This window comes from Trachypithecus francoisi, unplaced genomic scaffold (genome assembly GCF_009764315.1).
Source record: "Trachypithecus francoisi isolate TF-2019V2 unplaced genomic scaffold, Tfra_2.0 Contig01585, whole genome shotgun sequence".
Classification (NCBI taxonomy): Eukaryota; Metazoa; Chordata; class Mammalia; order Primates; family Cercopithecidae; genus Trachypithecus; species Trachypithecus francoisi.
In genome coordinates this window covers 10,695,846-10,710,164 of record NW_022681444.1, presented here as the reverse complement: position 1 = coordinate 10,710,164, position 14,319 = coordinate 10,695,846, and the positions used below count along the sequence as shown (strand labels likewise).

Sequence of the window (14,319 nt, the reverse complement as noted above, 5' to 3'; positions counted from 1 at the left end):
CAGGACCTGATTCAGTGCTTGGTGAGAAAAATCCTTAAGTTCTCTGGCCCATGAACACTTGAGGAACTAAAGAACTTCCTGGTTTTTGGAAATGGTTCCCTTTTTTCCTTCCCTCCCTCCCTTCCTTCGTGTTTATTAGGTGCTTTCCGTGGGCCCAGTACTGTGCTGGGTGCTGGGGTATAGCAATGAGCCTGACCCTACTAGGGGGATCCCTGCTTTCGTGGGGTGGAGGTTGGGGTGGGAATGCAGGTATTAAACAGATACTACATCAGTTGTTACTGATGTGCCCTTGTGATGAGGCCTTCCAGGAAGTACTAACTGCAGAGCCTGTGTTTCCTGATTCCTGCAGTGAGGGGTTTGTTTGGGTTTTGGCTCAAAGTGGGAACCAGTGTGAGCGTTCCGTTTCTTCCTCAATCTTTTGGAAACTTGGCCTTCCCTGCCTCTGACATCCCCAGCACTTCCTACTTCTGTGACCTCTGCTTTCCTGCCAGGTTTGTGTTGCATTACATCCGGGTCCTCTCTTATCTCCACCACCCTGGGCTCCATGAGCAGAGGGATTGGGTCCGATTCATGGAGCATCAAGTGGCGGCCACCCTTCTCCCTCCTTCTCTCTCTCTCTCTCTCTCTCTCTCTCTCTCTCTCTCTCTCTGTGTGTGTGTTTGTGTATGTAGCATGTATATATATATTAATATAATTAGATATGAATGTATGTTTAAATTAGACCATATATACAAGTCATTGATTTACCTGCTTTTTTCTCATTCTGTCATAGACTTCTGCCTCGACCTGTCATAGATCTCTTTCCAAGTTAATATAGAGATTATTTTTAAAAGGTTGTCTAATATTCTATTGCAGAGATGTACCTTCTTTGATTTAATCCGTCCTCTATTGATGGACATTCTAGATCATTTCCAATTGTCACTATTATAAACAACACTGAAATGGACATCTTTGTATACACATCTTTTTCCCCTCTGGGCTATTATCTCTTAGGTTCAAGTTCTTAGAAGTAGGATTGCTGGGTCGAAAGACATGTACATTTTAAATTTTGATGCAGGTTGGGAAATTCTCTCGAGAAATCTTTGTCAACTAACAGAAAAACAAAAAACAAAAACTTCATTGTATTTCTTTTTTTTTTTTTTTTTTTTTTTGAGACAAAGTCTAGCTCTGTCGCCCAGGCTGGAGTGCAGTGGCACGATCTCGGCTCACCGCAACCTCTGCCTCCCGGGTTCACACCATTCTCCTGCCTCAGTCTCCTGAGTAGCTGGGACTACAGGCGCCCGCCACCACACCCGGCTAATTTTTTGTATTTTTAGTAGAGACAGGGTTTCACTGTGTTAGCCAGGGTGGTCTCGATCTCCTGACCTTGTGATCGGCCCGCCTAGGCCTCCCAAAGTGCTGGGATTACAGGCGTGAGGCACCGCGCCCTGCCACTTCATTGTATTTCTATCTGGCCTTACATTTTTCCCTTGAGTCAGATTTCTCCCCAGTTGAGAAACTTTGCCCGTATTGGTTCGTCAGTGGCCAATGTGAGGAACTCAGGGGCTCCAGGCCACTGGGTAATGAGGCAGCAGGACAGTTGGGGGTGTTATGGGCCAGGGGTCAGGGTCCTATCCCAGCCTGATCTCCAGCTGACTAGATGACCTTGAGTGGGTCACATAAACCACAACCTCTTTGGGCCTCAGTTTCCTAACTTTCAAACAAGAGGTCAATGGGATGACCTTCCAGGCCCTCAGAAAGCTGTGGCTCCAAAAGTCAGACCACTCTGCAGTGCAGCTGGGTTTCCAAGCCATACCTGATTATTGGAGATGACACTCAGAAAATATTTGGTCCAAGTAATTCTCACCGCTAAACAAGGGAGGCCTTCGTGGGCCTAGATTATTAGCGGGATCCGCCATTCTGATCTCAGCCAAATGCGGCCTCCTTGGAAGCCGTCCTAGGCCCAATGAAACCAGCAGCCTCCCATCATTTGGTTGATTTTCTTCACCGTACTCATGACTCTCAGAAATGGTTATTTATTACCTGGGTAATGTTTGTCTCCCAGAGACAGCGTGAATTTCAGGAGCCCGGGAGCCTTGGCAGTCAGGCTTGCTGTGTAGCCCGTATCCCATGTCAAGCACAGTGCCTGGCACAGCCCAGATGGTCAGCGACTACCCACTGGGTGAATCATGGGGGAAGGATTATTTCTGTATTGGTTTCTTCTTTCCATGAAAATATCTGTAAATATTAAGGATAGGCCTGGACTGGAAGGCTCTATGGCAGATTCTTCTTCTTTTTTTTTTTTTTGAGACGGAGTCTGGCTCTGTCGCCCAGGCTGGAGTGCAGTGGCGTGATCTCAGCTCACTGCAAGCTCCGCCTCCCGGGTTCACGCCATTCTCCTGCCTCAGCCTCCCGAGTAGCTGGGACTACAGGCGCCCGCCACCTCACCCGGCTGGGTTTTTGCATTTTAGTAGAGATGGGGTTTCACCGTGTTAGCCAGGATGGTCTTGATCTCCTGACCTCGTGATCCGCCCATCTCAGCCTCCCAAAGTGCTGGGATTATAGGCTTGAGCCACCGCGCCCGGCTCTATGGCAGATTCTTAACCCACATTGTTTTAAATCAGTGTTTATTCATCCTGGCAAGAAAACCCAAGGTCTCTGGATCAGAGGACAGACCATATTCATTCACACAGTAATCTCAGAGCTGGCTCCCCACGCCCAGTTCCTCACAGGCAATGTGGAAAGAGCCAAGTGCACCCCGAGTGTACAGGGGGTCTATAGCAGGAGGGGAGCCCCAACATTGTGACTCTTGGAGCTTATGCAGGACAACATGCCAGCTCCCTCCCGAGCTTTACCCTGGAAGGCACCGACTCCGACTCCGACTCCTTCAGAATAGAGGAGGAAGAGGTCACTAGGTTTACAGCCCTTTGAATGGAAACAGGTGTCTCAGGGCAGAGGTCCCTAAGTCTCTCTGGCGGTCTCTGTCTTTAACTTCCAAGGCTGTTCTTAATCTGTCATCCTTTATCCCAGGTGCCAACAGTCTTTACTGAGATGCCCTGACCACGGGCAAGCATGAAAATATTCATGAAGCGTCACTTCCCCACACACCTCTCCTGAATTGAAAACAGCCACCACCTCTGAGTGTCAGCGATGTGCTGGAATTGTCAATGTGGTGTGAGCTGGTCAGATGGGTCCTGTTATCCTCTTTCAGCAGATAGGAAGCTGAGACTCAGAGAGTGACTGACTGCCTGGAGATGAGACAGCAAGGAAGGGAAGAGCTGAGATGAGACCTAGATTTGTGAACGCCCCAAGCCCATGTTCTCCTTTCTACCACCTGGCTTCCCCAAAGTCTGGTCAAGTTGGTTTTAACAGAGTTGATTAGTTGCAGTGAAGCGTTTGAAAAAGAGAAGCCTTCTATTTATTTAACATCTACTATGTGCCAGGCATTGTTCTAGGCAGGGAAAAGTGGGAGAGACATGGTCCTTTGTTCTGATGGGACCCACCCAGACATTAAAGAAAGAATCACCCAAAGAGAAGTACCCTTGTGATAACAAGGGTGGCAAGTGAGGGAGGATGAGAAGTGCAGGCTGAGGGCTGTCCTCAGAGACTTCCCTGGGGAGGGAACATCCCACCGTGGCCCTGAGGCTGTTTGAAGGCTGACCCAGGCAGGGTGTGGGAGAAGGGTGTTCCGGATGGAGGAGGTGGCACATGCGAAGGGAGGTGCAAGCTGGGAAGATTCACCTGGGAGGAAGGTGGGGCACAGACCTTGCCCTGGAAAGGAGACCGCTGTTTATCCTCAGAGCACTGGGGGGCCACGGCAGGTGTGAAGCAGGGGAAGGGTTTATCCTCAGAGCACTGGGGGGCCACGGCAGGTGTGAAGCAGGGGAAGCGGTGGGATTCGCTGAAGTGACTTCTCATTCATGCTAGGTAGCCAGGTGTTCTCGTGAAAGCAAAACCCTTTTCTGCTCTTTCCTGGGGACTGGGGAAGAAAGGATGAAGGACTTGAGAGAGAACACATTCAGGGAAATGCAGATTGCTTAGAATTAGGTTTATGGGTTTTTGGTGACAAGGGCAGTAACCCAGCAAGTCACGGCCACAGGGGAAAACGGCCGGTAGTGATTTTTCTGCATCTCTTCCTTCCATGTCCCCCTGGCTGTCAGCCTGGGGGGCCCTTTGGAAGGTTTCAAATGTGTGCTTCAGGCCCTCTTGCGAGACCACCGGGCAGTCGGTAGGAGGGTAACCAGGCAGCTTCCAGAGAAACTGCCAAACTCACTGCCACCACACCCCTAGGAACCAGTTCCAATCGGGGCCTCAGTCATAGCAAACAATGGTAATATTTACCAAGTATTTCTGGAAAAATGAGTGCAAAGTGCAGGAAACGCAGTGCAAATTGCTAGAACGCAGTACATTAGCAACATAGGACATTTAATGAGTCTGGGAAGAGAGGTATGAATTTCAGGAAAATGTCAATTGCCGCAATGTAAACAAGAGGATTCTCAATATCTCATTCTCCATAGGACTTGATTTCAGTCTTTGGTTATAACTAGTTTTGTGATTCTTGGGAGAGACTTCATTCTAAGCGTCAAGTTGGGGGAAATTGGAGAATTTTGGGAAAGAGAGGAGTGGGGGTTGCTAGTGCATCACAGACTAGCAGAGAGCTTTGGGGGCACTGGCACGATCCCATTTGAGGAAAACTGAAACTGCAGCTGGGGCCGGTGTGCTTCCAGGAAAAGTGTTTGCTGTAAAAACTGGACCCATAGTGGGTGCCATGGTCTGAATGTGTCCTCCCCAAATTCATGTGCTAAAATCGAATCCCCAAGACAATGGTTTTGGTGGGACCTTTGGGAGGTGGTGAGGTAACAGGGCGGGGGCCCTTGTGGATGGGATTAGTGCCCGTATAAGGGAGACCCCAGAGAGACTCCTCACCTCTTCCACCAGGTGAGGATGAAGCAAGAAGGCACCAGGTACCATCTGTGAACCAGAAAATAGGCCCTTTCCAGGCGCTGAATCTAATTTATCTTAGACTTCCCCGGCACCCAGTTTATGGGATTGTGCTATAGCAGCCCAAACGGACTAAGACGGGGACAACTGCTCACATCTCACTGGGTTACAGGTGGGGATGGTGTCTTGTCCAGGAAAGGGAAAGACTGAGGTCAAGGTCAGCCAGCGCATTTCCTGTCTCACGCAGCCCTGTTGCTGGGGACGGAGGAGGGACCTGGGAAATAGGCACTGACACCCTTGTCCAAGTGACTCCACTTAGACCCACTTCTTCAGCAGCTCAATCTATGGTCAAGTAAGGTCAGGAAGCCCAGGACCCATGGGCTACAGGCCAGCAGGGTGCTCACTTGTCCCCCTTCTCTGCAGTTCCTGACAGCCTCCTCATGAAGGTGCTGAGCCAGCGTCTGAACCAGCAGGACTGCATCCAGAAAGGCTGGGTGCTGCACGGCGTCCCACGGGACCTGGACCAGGCACACCTGCTAAACAGCCTGGGCTACAATCCCAACAGGTGAGTGGCCTCAGCCAAGCCCACAGCCCTGGCCAAGCCCCTGGGCACCCCCTCCTCCAGGGCTCAGCTGAAGGGGTCCAGGTTACACAAGCCTTCACGTGTTCCTGAAGTGGAATGTCTCCTGGTCACCCCCATTCCCACTCACCCCATCTGCCCAGTGGACTAGGAGTCAGGCTTGGGTTCAAATACTGGCTTTCACTCTCCTTGCTGGACCCTCATCTGTAAAACAGTAATAAATATCAGTCTTGTCTTCTTTGGGAAATTGATATACAAATCAACTGATGTTTTCTTTTACTATTTTTACAGTTTCATTTTTACATTTAAATCTTTGATGCAACTGATACTTATTTTGATGTGAGTAGGCAGTATGAATCGCCTTTTTTTTTTTCCCAAATGGTTAACCATTTGTTCAGACTGTTGACTATCATTGGATGTTCTGTCTTCCCTCTACTCGCTTGGACTTGAGAGCTCATCACAATTATATATATTGTGGAGAGCAATGAAGCCCACCCAAGTGAAAGTAAACGCTACTTAGTCTGAGCTTGCAATAGCAAGGGGTCAGCCACCATTGCTTGGCGTTTTGGCAGAGACTCACAGGCAGGCAGCGGAGGTGACAGCATTCTAGTGGAAGGTGGGAAAGGCTTTGGTTCTACTGTGCCCCAATTGGAGGCTGCTGGCTTGGGGAAGCTGGGTGGGCTAACTAGAGGCGGGGCCTCCTGTGTAACAGGTTAAGGGAACATATTTGGCTTTCTCTGGTTGGTCCTACCTTGCAAATGGTGGCAAAAATGAGGGAAGCTCTCAATTCCTGATCAAGTCCTGGCCCTTTGGGGATGATTACTGCAGAGATTGTGGTCTGACTCCCTGGGCAGGTTGCCGCAGGTTGTGGGTTCCAGTTCTGTTTTTACATATGGTCTGACCATCCTCACCATCCTCAAAACTGTGTGTTTAGTCTCTCAATATACTGGGCCTGTGTCTGAACTTTCTCTTGTCTGAGTGTCTATTTCTGCAGTAGTACCACTCTGTTTAACTGCTTTACTTTTGCCATATATTATATCTCAATAGTCAATGCAGGACAAGGCCCTCTCATTAATCTTTATTGTCTTTTATATATTTATTATTCCAACTGAACACTATAATGATTTTATCATGTGCAAAAAGAAACTGCCATTGAAATTTTAGCTGGAATCGCCTTAGATTTTCAAACTGATCTGTGATATGGTTTGGCTCTGGGTTCCCACCCAAATCTCGTCTTGAACTATGATCCCCACATGTTAAGGAGGGACCTGGTGGGAGGTGTTTGAATCATGGGGGTGGTTTCCCCCATGCTGTTCTCTTGCTAGTGAATGAGTTCTCATGAGATCTGATGGTTTTAAAGTGTGGCACCTCCCCATTTGTTTTCTCCTGCTGCCATGTAAGATGTGCCTTGCTTCCCCTTTACCTTCTGCCATGACTGTAAGTTTCCTGAGGCCTCCCCAGCCATGTGGAACTGTGAATCAATTAAACCTCTCTCCTTTATAAATTACCTAATCTCAAGTAGTTCTTTATAGCAGTGTGAAATGGACTAATATAACCCGTTACAGTTTGACATGGCTATATCCTGTCTTTGTTTTTTTTTTTTTTTTTTTTTTGAGACAGAGTCTCGCTCTGTCGCCCAGGCTGGAGTGCAGTGGCCGGATCTCAGCTCACTGCAAGCTCCGCCTCCCGGGTTCACGCCATTCTCCTGCCTCAGCCTCCGGAGTAGCTGGGACTACAGGCGCCCGCCACCGCGCCCGGCTAGTTTTTTGTATTTTTTTAGTAGAGACAGGGTTTCACCGTATTAGCCAGGATGGTCTCGATCTCCTGACCTCGTGATCCGCCCGTCTCGGCCTCCCAAAGTGCTGGGATTACAGGCTTGAGCCACCGCGCCCGGCCCCTATCTTTGTTTCTAGTGAAAATATCAACACTTCCTTGGGTCTTGCATTTTTTATTTCTAGATATATTATCTCTTGTTCTTCTTACTGATATTATAGTAAGATCTTTTCATTCCGTATTTTCTAAGTGGGTTTTTCAAGAGTGTAGAAAAGACATTGATTTTGGCTTACTTATTTTATACTCCAGCCACCTTCTCAAACCCTCCTGCTGTTTTGGATAGTTTTTCAGTGATTCTCTTGGGTTTTTCAGGTGGATGATCATGTCATCTACAAATACTCATCCTTTTGCCTCTTCCTTTTCAATATTTATACTTTTCATTTTACTCTTTTTGGGTGGTACTTTCAGAACAGGGTGTCATGATCGACAGGGTGGTTTTTCCTGACCGTAAGGGCTGTCTTGGTATTGCTGATATTGAGATGCTACTGGCTTTTGGTTTGAAGTGCATATAATTTGTATGAAGTTAAAGAAGTATAGCTCTGTGATTTAAAATCTCTTGTTAATGTTGAATTTTATCAAGAGCTTTTCAGCATCCTTTAAAATTAATTTTTCTCTTTTTGACATATTGATATTATAAATTATGTTAATAGGCTGGGCGCGGTGGCTCAAGCCTGTAATCCCAGCACTTTGGGAGGCCGAGACAGGCAGATCACGAGGTCAGGAGATAGAGACCATCCTGGCTAACATGATGAAACCCCGTCTCTACTAAAAAAATACAAAAAACTAGCCGGGCGTGGTGGTGGCCACCTGTAGTCCCAGCTACTTGGGAGGCTGAGGCAGGAAAATGGCGTAAACCCGGAAGGCGGAGCTTGCAGTGAGCTGAGATCCGGCCACTGCACTCCAGCCTGGGTGACAGAGCAAGACTCCGTCTCAAAAATAAAATAAAATAAATAAAATAAAATAAAATAAAGTAAAATAAATAAATAAATAATGTTAATACTAGTAAACCAATCTTTTGTTCCTATAATAACTGGTTTGGTCATGGCATATTGTTCTTTCATGGTATATTATTCTACTGCTTGTGGCAGATAGAATTTTGACCCTTATGACCTTTACCCCTCTGCTATCATGCCTCTGCATGTATATTATATGACAAAAGGGACTTTGCATATATACTTAAGATTACTAATCAGTTGACCTTAAAATAGAAAGGTCAACCTGGACTATCTGGGTGGGCCCAGAATAATAACACGAACCCTTAAAAGCAGAGTTCCCTCCTGACTGAGGGCAGAAGAGGAAGTCAGAGAGATTTCTAAGCATGACATAGCATTGGTGGCTCAAAGATGGAGGCCATGGAAAATGTGAGAAGAAATGAATTCGACCAACAAACAGTGAGCCCCGGGTGAGAACTATAGCTCTGGCTGATACCTTGACCTAAGTCCAGTTAGACTCATACCAGATTTCTGACCTACAGAAACTGTGAGATAATACATTTGATTATCTTTTTTTCTTTTTTCTTCTTCCTTCCTTCCTTCCTTTCTTTCTTTCTTTCTTTTTTTTTTTCTTTTTTTTGAGACGAGTATCACTCTGTCGCCCAGGCTGGAGTGGCATGATCTCTGTTCACTGCAACCTCTGCCTCCCAGGTTCAAGCGATTCTCCTGCCTCCTCCTCCTGAGTAGCTGGGATAGCAAGTGTGTGCCACCTTGCATGGCTAATTTTTATATTTTTATTAGAAACAGGTTTCACCATGTTGGCCAGGCTGGTCTTGAACTCCTGACCTCAGGTGGTCCACCCGCATCAGCCTCCCAAAGCACTGGGATTACAGGCATGAGCCACCGCACCTAGCCAAATATGAGTATCTTTTTTTTTTTTTTTTTTTTTTTTTTTGAGATGGAGTCTCGCTCTGTCTCCCAGGCTGGAGTACAGTGGTACGATCTTGGCTCACTGCAAGCTCTGCCTCCCAGGTACACGCCATTCCCCTGCCTCAGCCTCCTGAGTAGCTGGGACTACAGGCGCCTGCCACCATGCCCGGCTAATTTTTTGTGTTTTTAGTAGAGATGGAATTTCACCATGTTAGCCAGGGTGGTCTTGATCTCCTGACCTTGTGATCTGCCCACCTTGGCCTCCCAAAGTGCTGGGATTACAGGTGTGAGCCACCGCACCCGGCCCAAATTTGAGTATCTTTAAGCAGCTAAGTTTGTCATAACATGATAATGGCAGCACAAGGAAATTAACATGCTGTTGGATTGTATTGGCTACATTTTTATTTAGTTTTTTTGCATTAATATGCATATATAGGATGGATTAGAATTTTTCCACATTCTTGTGCTTTGTTATGCTTTGGTACCAGTAATGTGAAAGTTTCATAGATTTTCTTTCTTTCTCCATATCTGAGAGAGTTTTTAAAACTCCAGCAGTAACTGTTTTTAGGATCTGGCACTTATGGGGCAGAGGTAGCTTGTTAACAATTTGATTGATTTTGTTCATGGTGTTTGGTCAATTCAGATTTCTCTCTTTTCTTGTGCAATTGATCTCTTCCTAGAAAATCATCCCTTTCCCTATCTTTAAATATATTAATATAATTTGAATATCTTGTGCCATTAATTTTTATTGTGTTTCCTACAGTTTTTGCCTTATGTGTTTTGGTGCTATGTTATTTAGTGCATAAAGGTTTCTGTCAGCTATATGTTCGTTGTGAAATGTATTCTTGATGAAAGTGACCGTCAGTGACAGACAGCTAATTATCTACGCCAACATTTGTTCTAACTTTTCTCCTCAATAACAAAAGATCAATTTTCCGAAGAGTATATTGGTGTCTGAAAATAAAAGATCCCATTTTCCAGTCTTCTTTACAGCTATATGGAGCCACAACACTAAGTTCTGGCCAATGAGATATAATAAGCATACAGTTGTGTGGTTTTTCCAGGAAACCTGCTTTAAGGCATCTAACTCAGCTGGAAGGTGTTAGCTTTTGTTGTTGTTGTTTTGCCTTTCCTTTCTTTTTGATTTTCCTGAAGTTAATAATCATCTTGCTTTTTCACTTGTCTAGTTTTCTTTGTATCTATTAGTTAATTATTTCCACATCTCATAATAGCCTTTCAGAACAATTTCCCACAAAGTCCATCATATTGTGTAATCTATCAGTTTCAGGTTGTTTTTTCTTCTTGGTCACTCCCATTCCTCTCCTGTTTGGACTGGTTTTTTTCTAGGCTTACTGCACAGTTGATCATCAAGGGCTTTTCTTTACTATAATCAGAGGAATTCCCCTTGGCTTTCTTTTGAGTTGGAGTCTCTGTTTATTACGTCACACATCTTCCTTTTTTATACCCCCTTGATTTGACAAAGCATTACCTCTAGTTGCTTCTTAAGTCAAAAAGATGGTTTAAAAGCAATAGGCTGTTACACCGGCAACACGTGTGTTCTGAATTGAAGAAGTCACCCTTTATGCCTGTTTATGCCTGTACACAACAATCATTTTGGGATTGTCATTCACTACTACACTGAAGATTCTCTTTACCCCCTCCCATGTTAGATATTTTATTTCTCTATCACATGGCTTCCTTTTTCTTGGTGTACTACCTTGTTTTGGTTGAACACATCTATGAGTAACTTCCTGAGAAAGAGTGTATGGGAGGTAAATTTTGAGAGGCCCTACTATTCTATCTGAAAGTGTCTATTCTATCTTCATACTTGTTGGACAGATTGACTGGGTGAGAAATTATAGGCTGGAAATGATTTTCCCGTCGAATTATGAATCTCCAGTGTTGCTAAGAAGTCCAATGCCGATCTGATCCTGATCCTTCATATGTGACTTTTTTCTTTCTGTGGAAGTTTGTAGGCTCTTTCCTTTGTCTCCAGGGTTCTGAAATTTCACAGTGAAATTTCATTATATCCTCGGTATAGGTCAGATTTACTCCACTGTACCAGAAATTAATCTTGAAACCTGTGTCCTTCAGTCCTGGGACATTTTCTTGAATTATTTTGTTAATGATTTTTTCCCCTTTTTTCTATTCTCTCTGTAACTCCTGTTATTTGGGCGTTGGATCTTCAGGACTGGCCTTCTAAATGATGTAAAAATATCTTTTTTCCCTTGTATTTTGTGTGTGTGTGTGTGTGCGTGTGTGTGTGATCAGCTACTGCTTTTTGTTTTGTTTGCCTCTACTTTCTAGGAGATTTCCTCAACTCTCTCTTCCAACATTTTTATTGAATTCTAATTTCTGCTCTTGGGTTTGTTTATTTCTGCAATATTCAAGAGCTTTTTGTTTTCTGAATATTCCTTTTATAGTTTCTTGATCTTGTTTCGTGGATTTTTTATCTCTTAAAAATGTTAATGACATATTTGATTTTGTTGGGAGGATGGGGAGATAGGCTTTTTTCCTCTTCTTTTCTGCATAATCAGTTTCTATAGAATTTTTGTTTGTCTTGGTCTTATTCTTTCTCAGCAGAGTCTTTTTTTACCCTTAGATGTTGGATTACCCTTAGTTGTTTGCTCATGTCTAAGAATGGGAGACTGCAAAAGCGATTTGGAAGCTCTGAGTGCATGGATAGAGCCCACAGGCTTAGTCTTCACTGTAGGTTGATATCACTGGGGTGATCAAATTGGGCCATTTGTGCAGAACCCTCCCACCAAGTGTCAACATCATTAGGTCTTTTCCTCTGGGCTGCTCATATTCCCCAGAGAGGACTCATGCAGTCTCCTGCTGGAGGGTAAAGGCCTTCTGCCAGGACCCCCTCTGGGGGTCCAGGGGAGAAGCAGGACAGTGGGAAGGGCAGAGGAGGGTCTCACATACTGCATGCAGTTTGCATACTTTTACCTAATTCCCTTGTGTTTGCCATAGACTCAGGCTCTCAACTGTGCTTGGCATTCTTCAGCCCAAAGAGCCTGTGTTTTATCCTCTCAAGAGAATAAATGTTTCATTTCTTCCCAAGTGGAGGAGAGACATTCACTCAACTGGGTGGAGTGAGGAAAGGATCTAGGACTCACTCTGTTCTCAAACAAATTTCAACCAAGCCCCCTTATTTTAGCCACCAGCTCCCAGGTGGCACCTGTGCATGAGCCTTTTGAGGATTTTCTGGGGAAGATGGGGTTGATTCTCAGTTTTCCTATTACTGATTTAGGATTTGGCTTTCTGAGGCCGCCTCAGCTCGTTGCCTGTGGTCCAAGTCTGCTTTCCAGCATCGAAAAAGGAAAGTCCTTTGTCTGACTGCCTTCCTCTTCCCTGTTCTTTCTGTGCTTGTGGGTTAGTTTTTCAAAGTGCCTTTCCTGTCATTTTTCTGTGGGATTTGGGGAAGAAACAAAATCTGGTGCGGTTTTCAAAAAGCCATTTTTATCTGGAATCGAAACTCTGATTTCTTTGTTATATTTGCATGTTCCTAAGTTTTACTTTCAGCTATTTTGCTTCTCTTATTTTTTGTTGATGACACTACTAAAAAGCTATGTGGAAGCTCTGGTTGCATGGGTGGAGCCCGTAGACGTTGTCTTCACTGTGGACAGAATGAAATTGGGTTTGATATATTTTCTTCAATCTGAATGTCTTTTTCCTTGAATAGTTGAGTCTATCCCACTTATTTTTGTTTTTCTTACTTTATTTTGTGCTTCATTATGGTTTCCTTTGTTTTCCATCTTTTCTTTATGGGATGTGTTTTGAGTTTTGTTCTTGTTCTTGTTAGCTTCTTACCTGCCCCACTTCCATTAATTTAGGAGATATCTGTTTGTAGTTCTAATAGTCTCTTCAACATGACTTGATTAAACCTTATTTCTCAGTTTGTTGATTTTGAAATGTAGCAGAATATCTTGACCCCTTCATATGAAAGATGTCGGCTGGGCGTGGTGGCTCACGCCTTTGGGAGGCCGAGGTGGGTGGATCACGAGGTCCAGAGTTCAAGACCAGCCTGGACAATATGGTGAAACCCCGTCTCTACTAAAAATACAAAAATTAGCCGGGCATCGGCCGGGCGCAGTGGCTCAAGCCTGTAATCCCAGCACTTTGGGAGGCCGAGACGGGTGGATCATGAGGTCAGGAGATCGAGACCATCCTGGTCTACACGGTGAAACCCCGTCTCTACTAAAAAAATACAAAAAACTAGCCGGGCGAGATGGCAGGCGCCTGTAGTCCCAGCTACTCGGGAGGCTGAGGCAGGAGAATGGCGTAAACCCGGGAGGCGGAGCTTGCAGTGAGCCGAGAATCGCGCCACTGCACTCCAGCCTGGGCGACAGAGCTAGACTCCGTCTCAAAAAAAAAAAAAAAAATTAGCCGGGCATGGTGGCGGGCGCCTGTAGTCCCAGCTACTCAGGAGGCTGAGGCAAGGAACTGCTTGAACCCAGGAGGCGGAGGTTACAGTGAGCTGAGATTGTACCACTGCACTCCAGCCTGTGCGACAGAGCAAGACTCCGTCTCAAAAAAAAAAAAAAAACAAAAACAAAAAACGATGTCAAAAAAGGATCCCACATGTACTGCCTCCTCATCCCCCTTCTCCAGCCATTCTCCATTTTGGGGGAGCCAGGGACAGATATATCCTGAAATTTTTCTGTGCCAGTCTATTATACACAGATTATTGTTTTTAATCAGTATTGATTAAACTTTTCTTTCTAGAAATATAACAATTATATTCTGTTTTTAACTATAATTGCTATACTTATAAAGTTTTTATTCTCTCTAAAACTGGATTAAGATTTCAACACCAGCTGTTTATATATTTCAACCTCTTCATTTATTAATTTTGATTTTGTCTTTCATTTGAATGGATTATGTCTTTGAGTCATTTTCAGCAAGGGTACATAGATACTAAACTTCCTGAATTCTTGCATACTTGAGAATGTCTCTCCGCTATTTTTACTTGTAAACAACATCTGGCAAAGAATTCTTTGATCATATTTCTTTCTTTCCCCCCTCAAACTCCTCCCCGGCCCTCCGTGTTCCAAATCCCTTCTACATAGACGACTCTGACATGTTGCCAGATGTCTGTCTTGTCCGTCCGTCCTTCCT

General features: G+C 44.9%; 1 protein-coding gene across 3 annotated transcripts in view; it reads left to right on the top strand.

Moving 5' to 3' along the window:
* The window catches only part of AK8 (adenylate kinase 8), a 163,021-nt gene that overhangs the window by 85,265 nt on the left and 63,437 nt on the right, over positions 1-14,319 (top strand). For all 3 annotated transcript variants that reach the window (XM_033194892.1, XM_033194909.1, XM_033194901.1), the window contains one exon: positions 5,344-5,485. In XM_033194892.1, the coding sequence (XP_033050783.1) occupies positions 5,344-5,485 (142 nt within the window). The remainder of the gene's footprint in view (positions 1-5,343; positions 5,486-14,319) is intronic.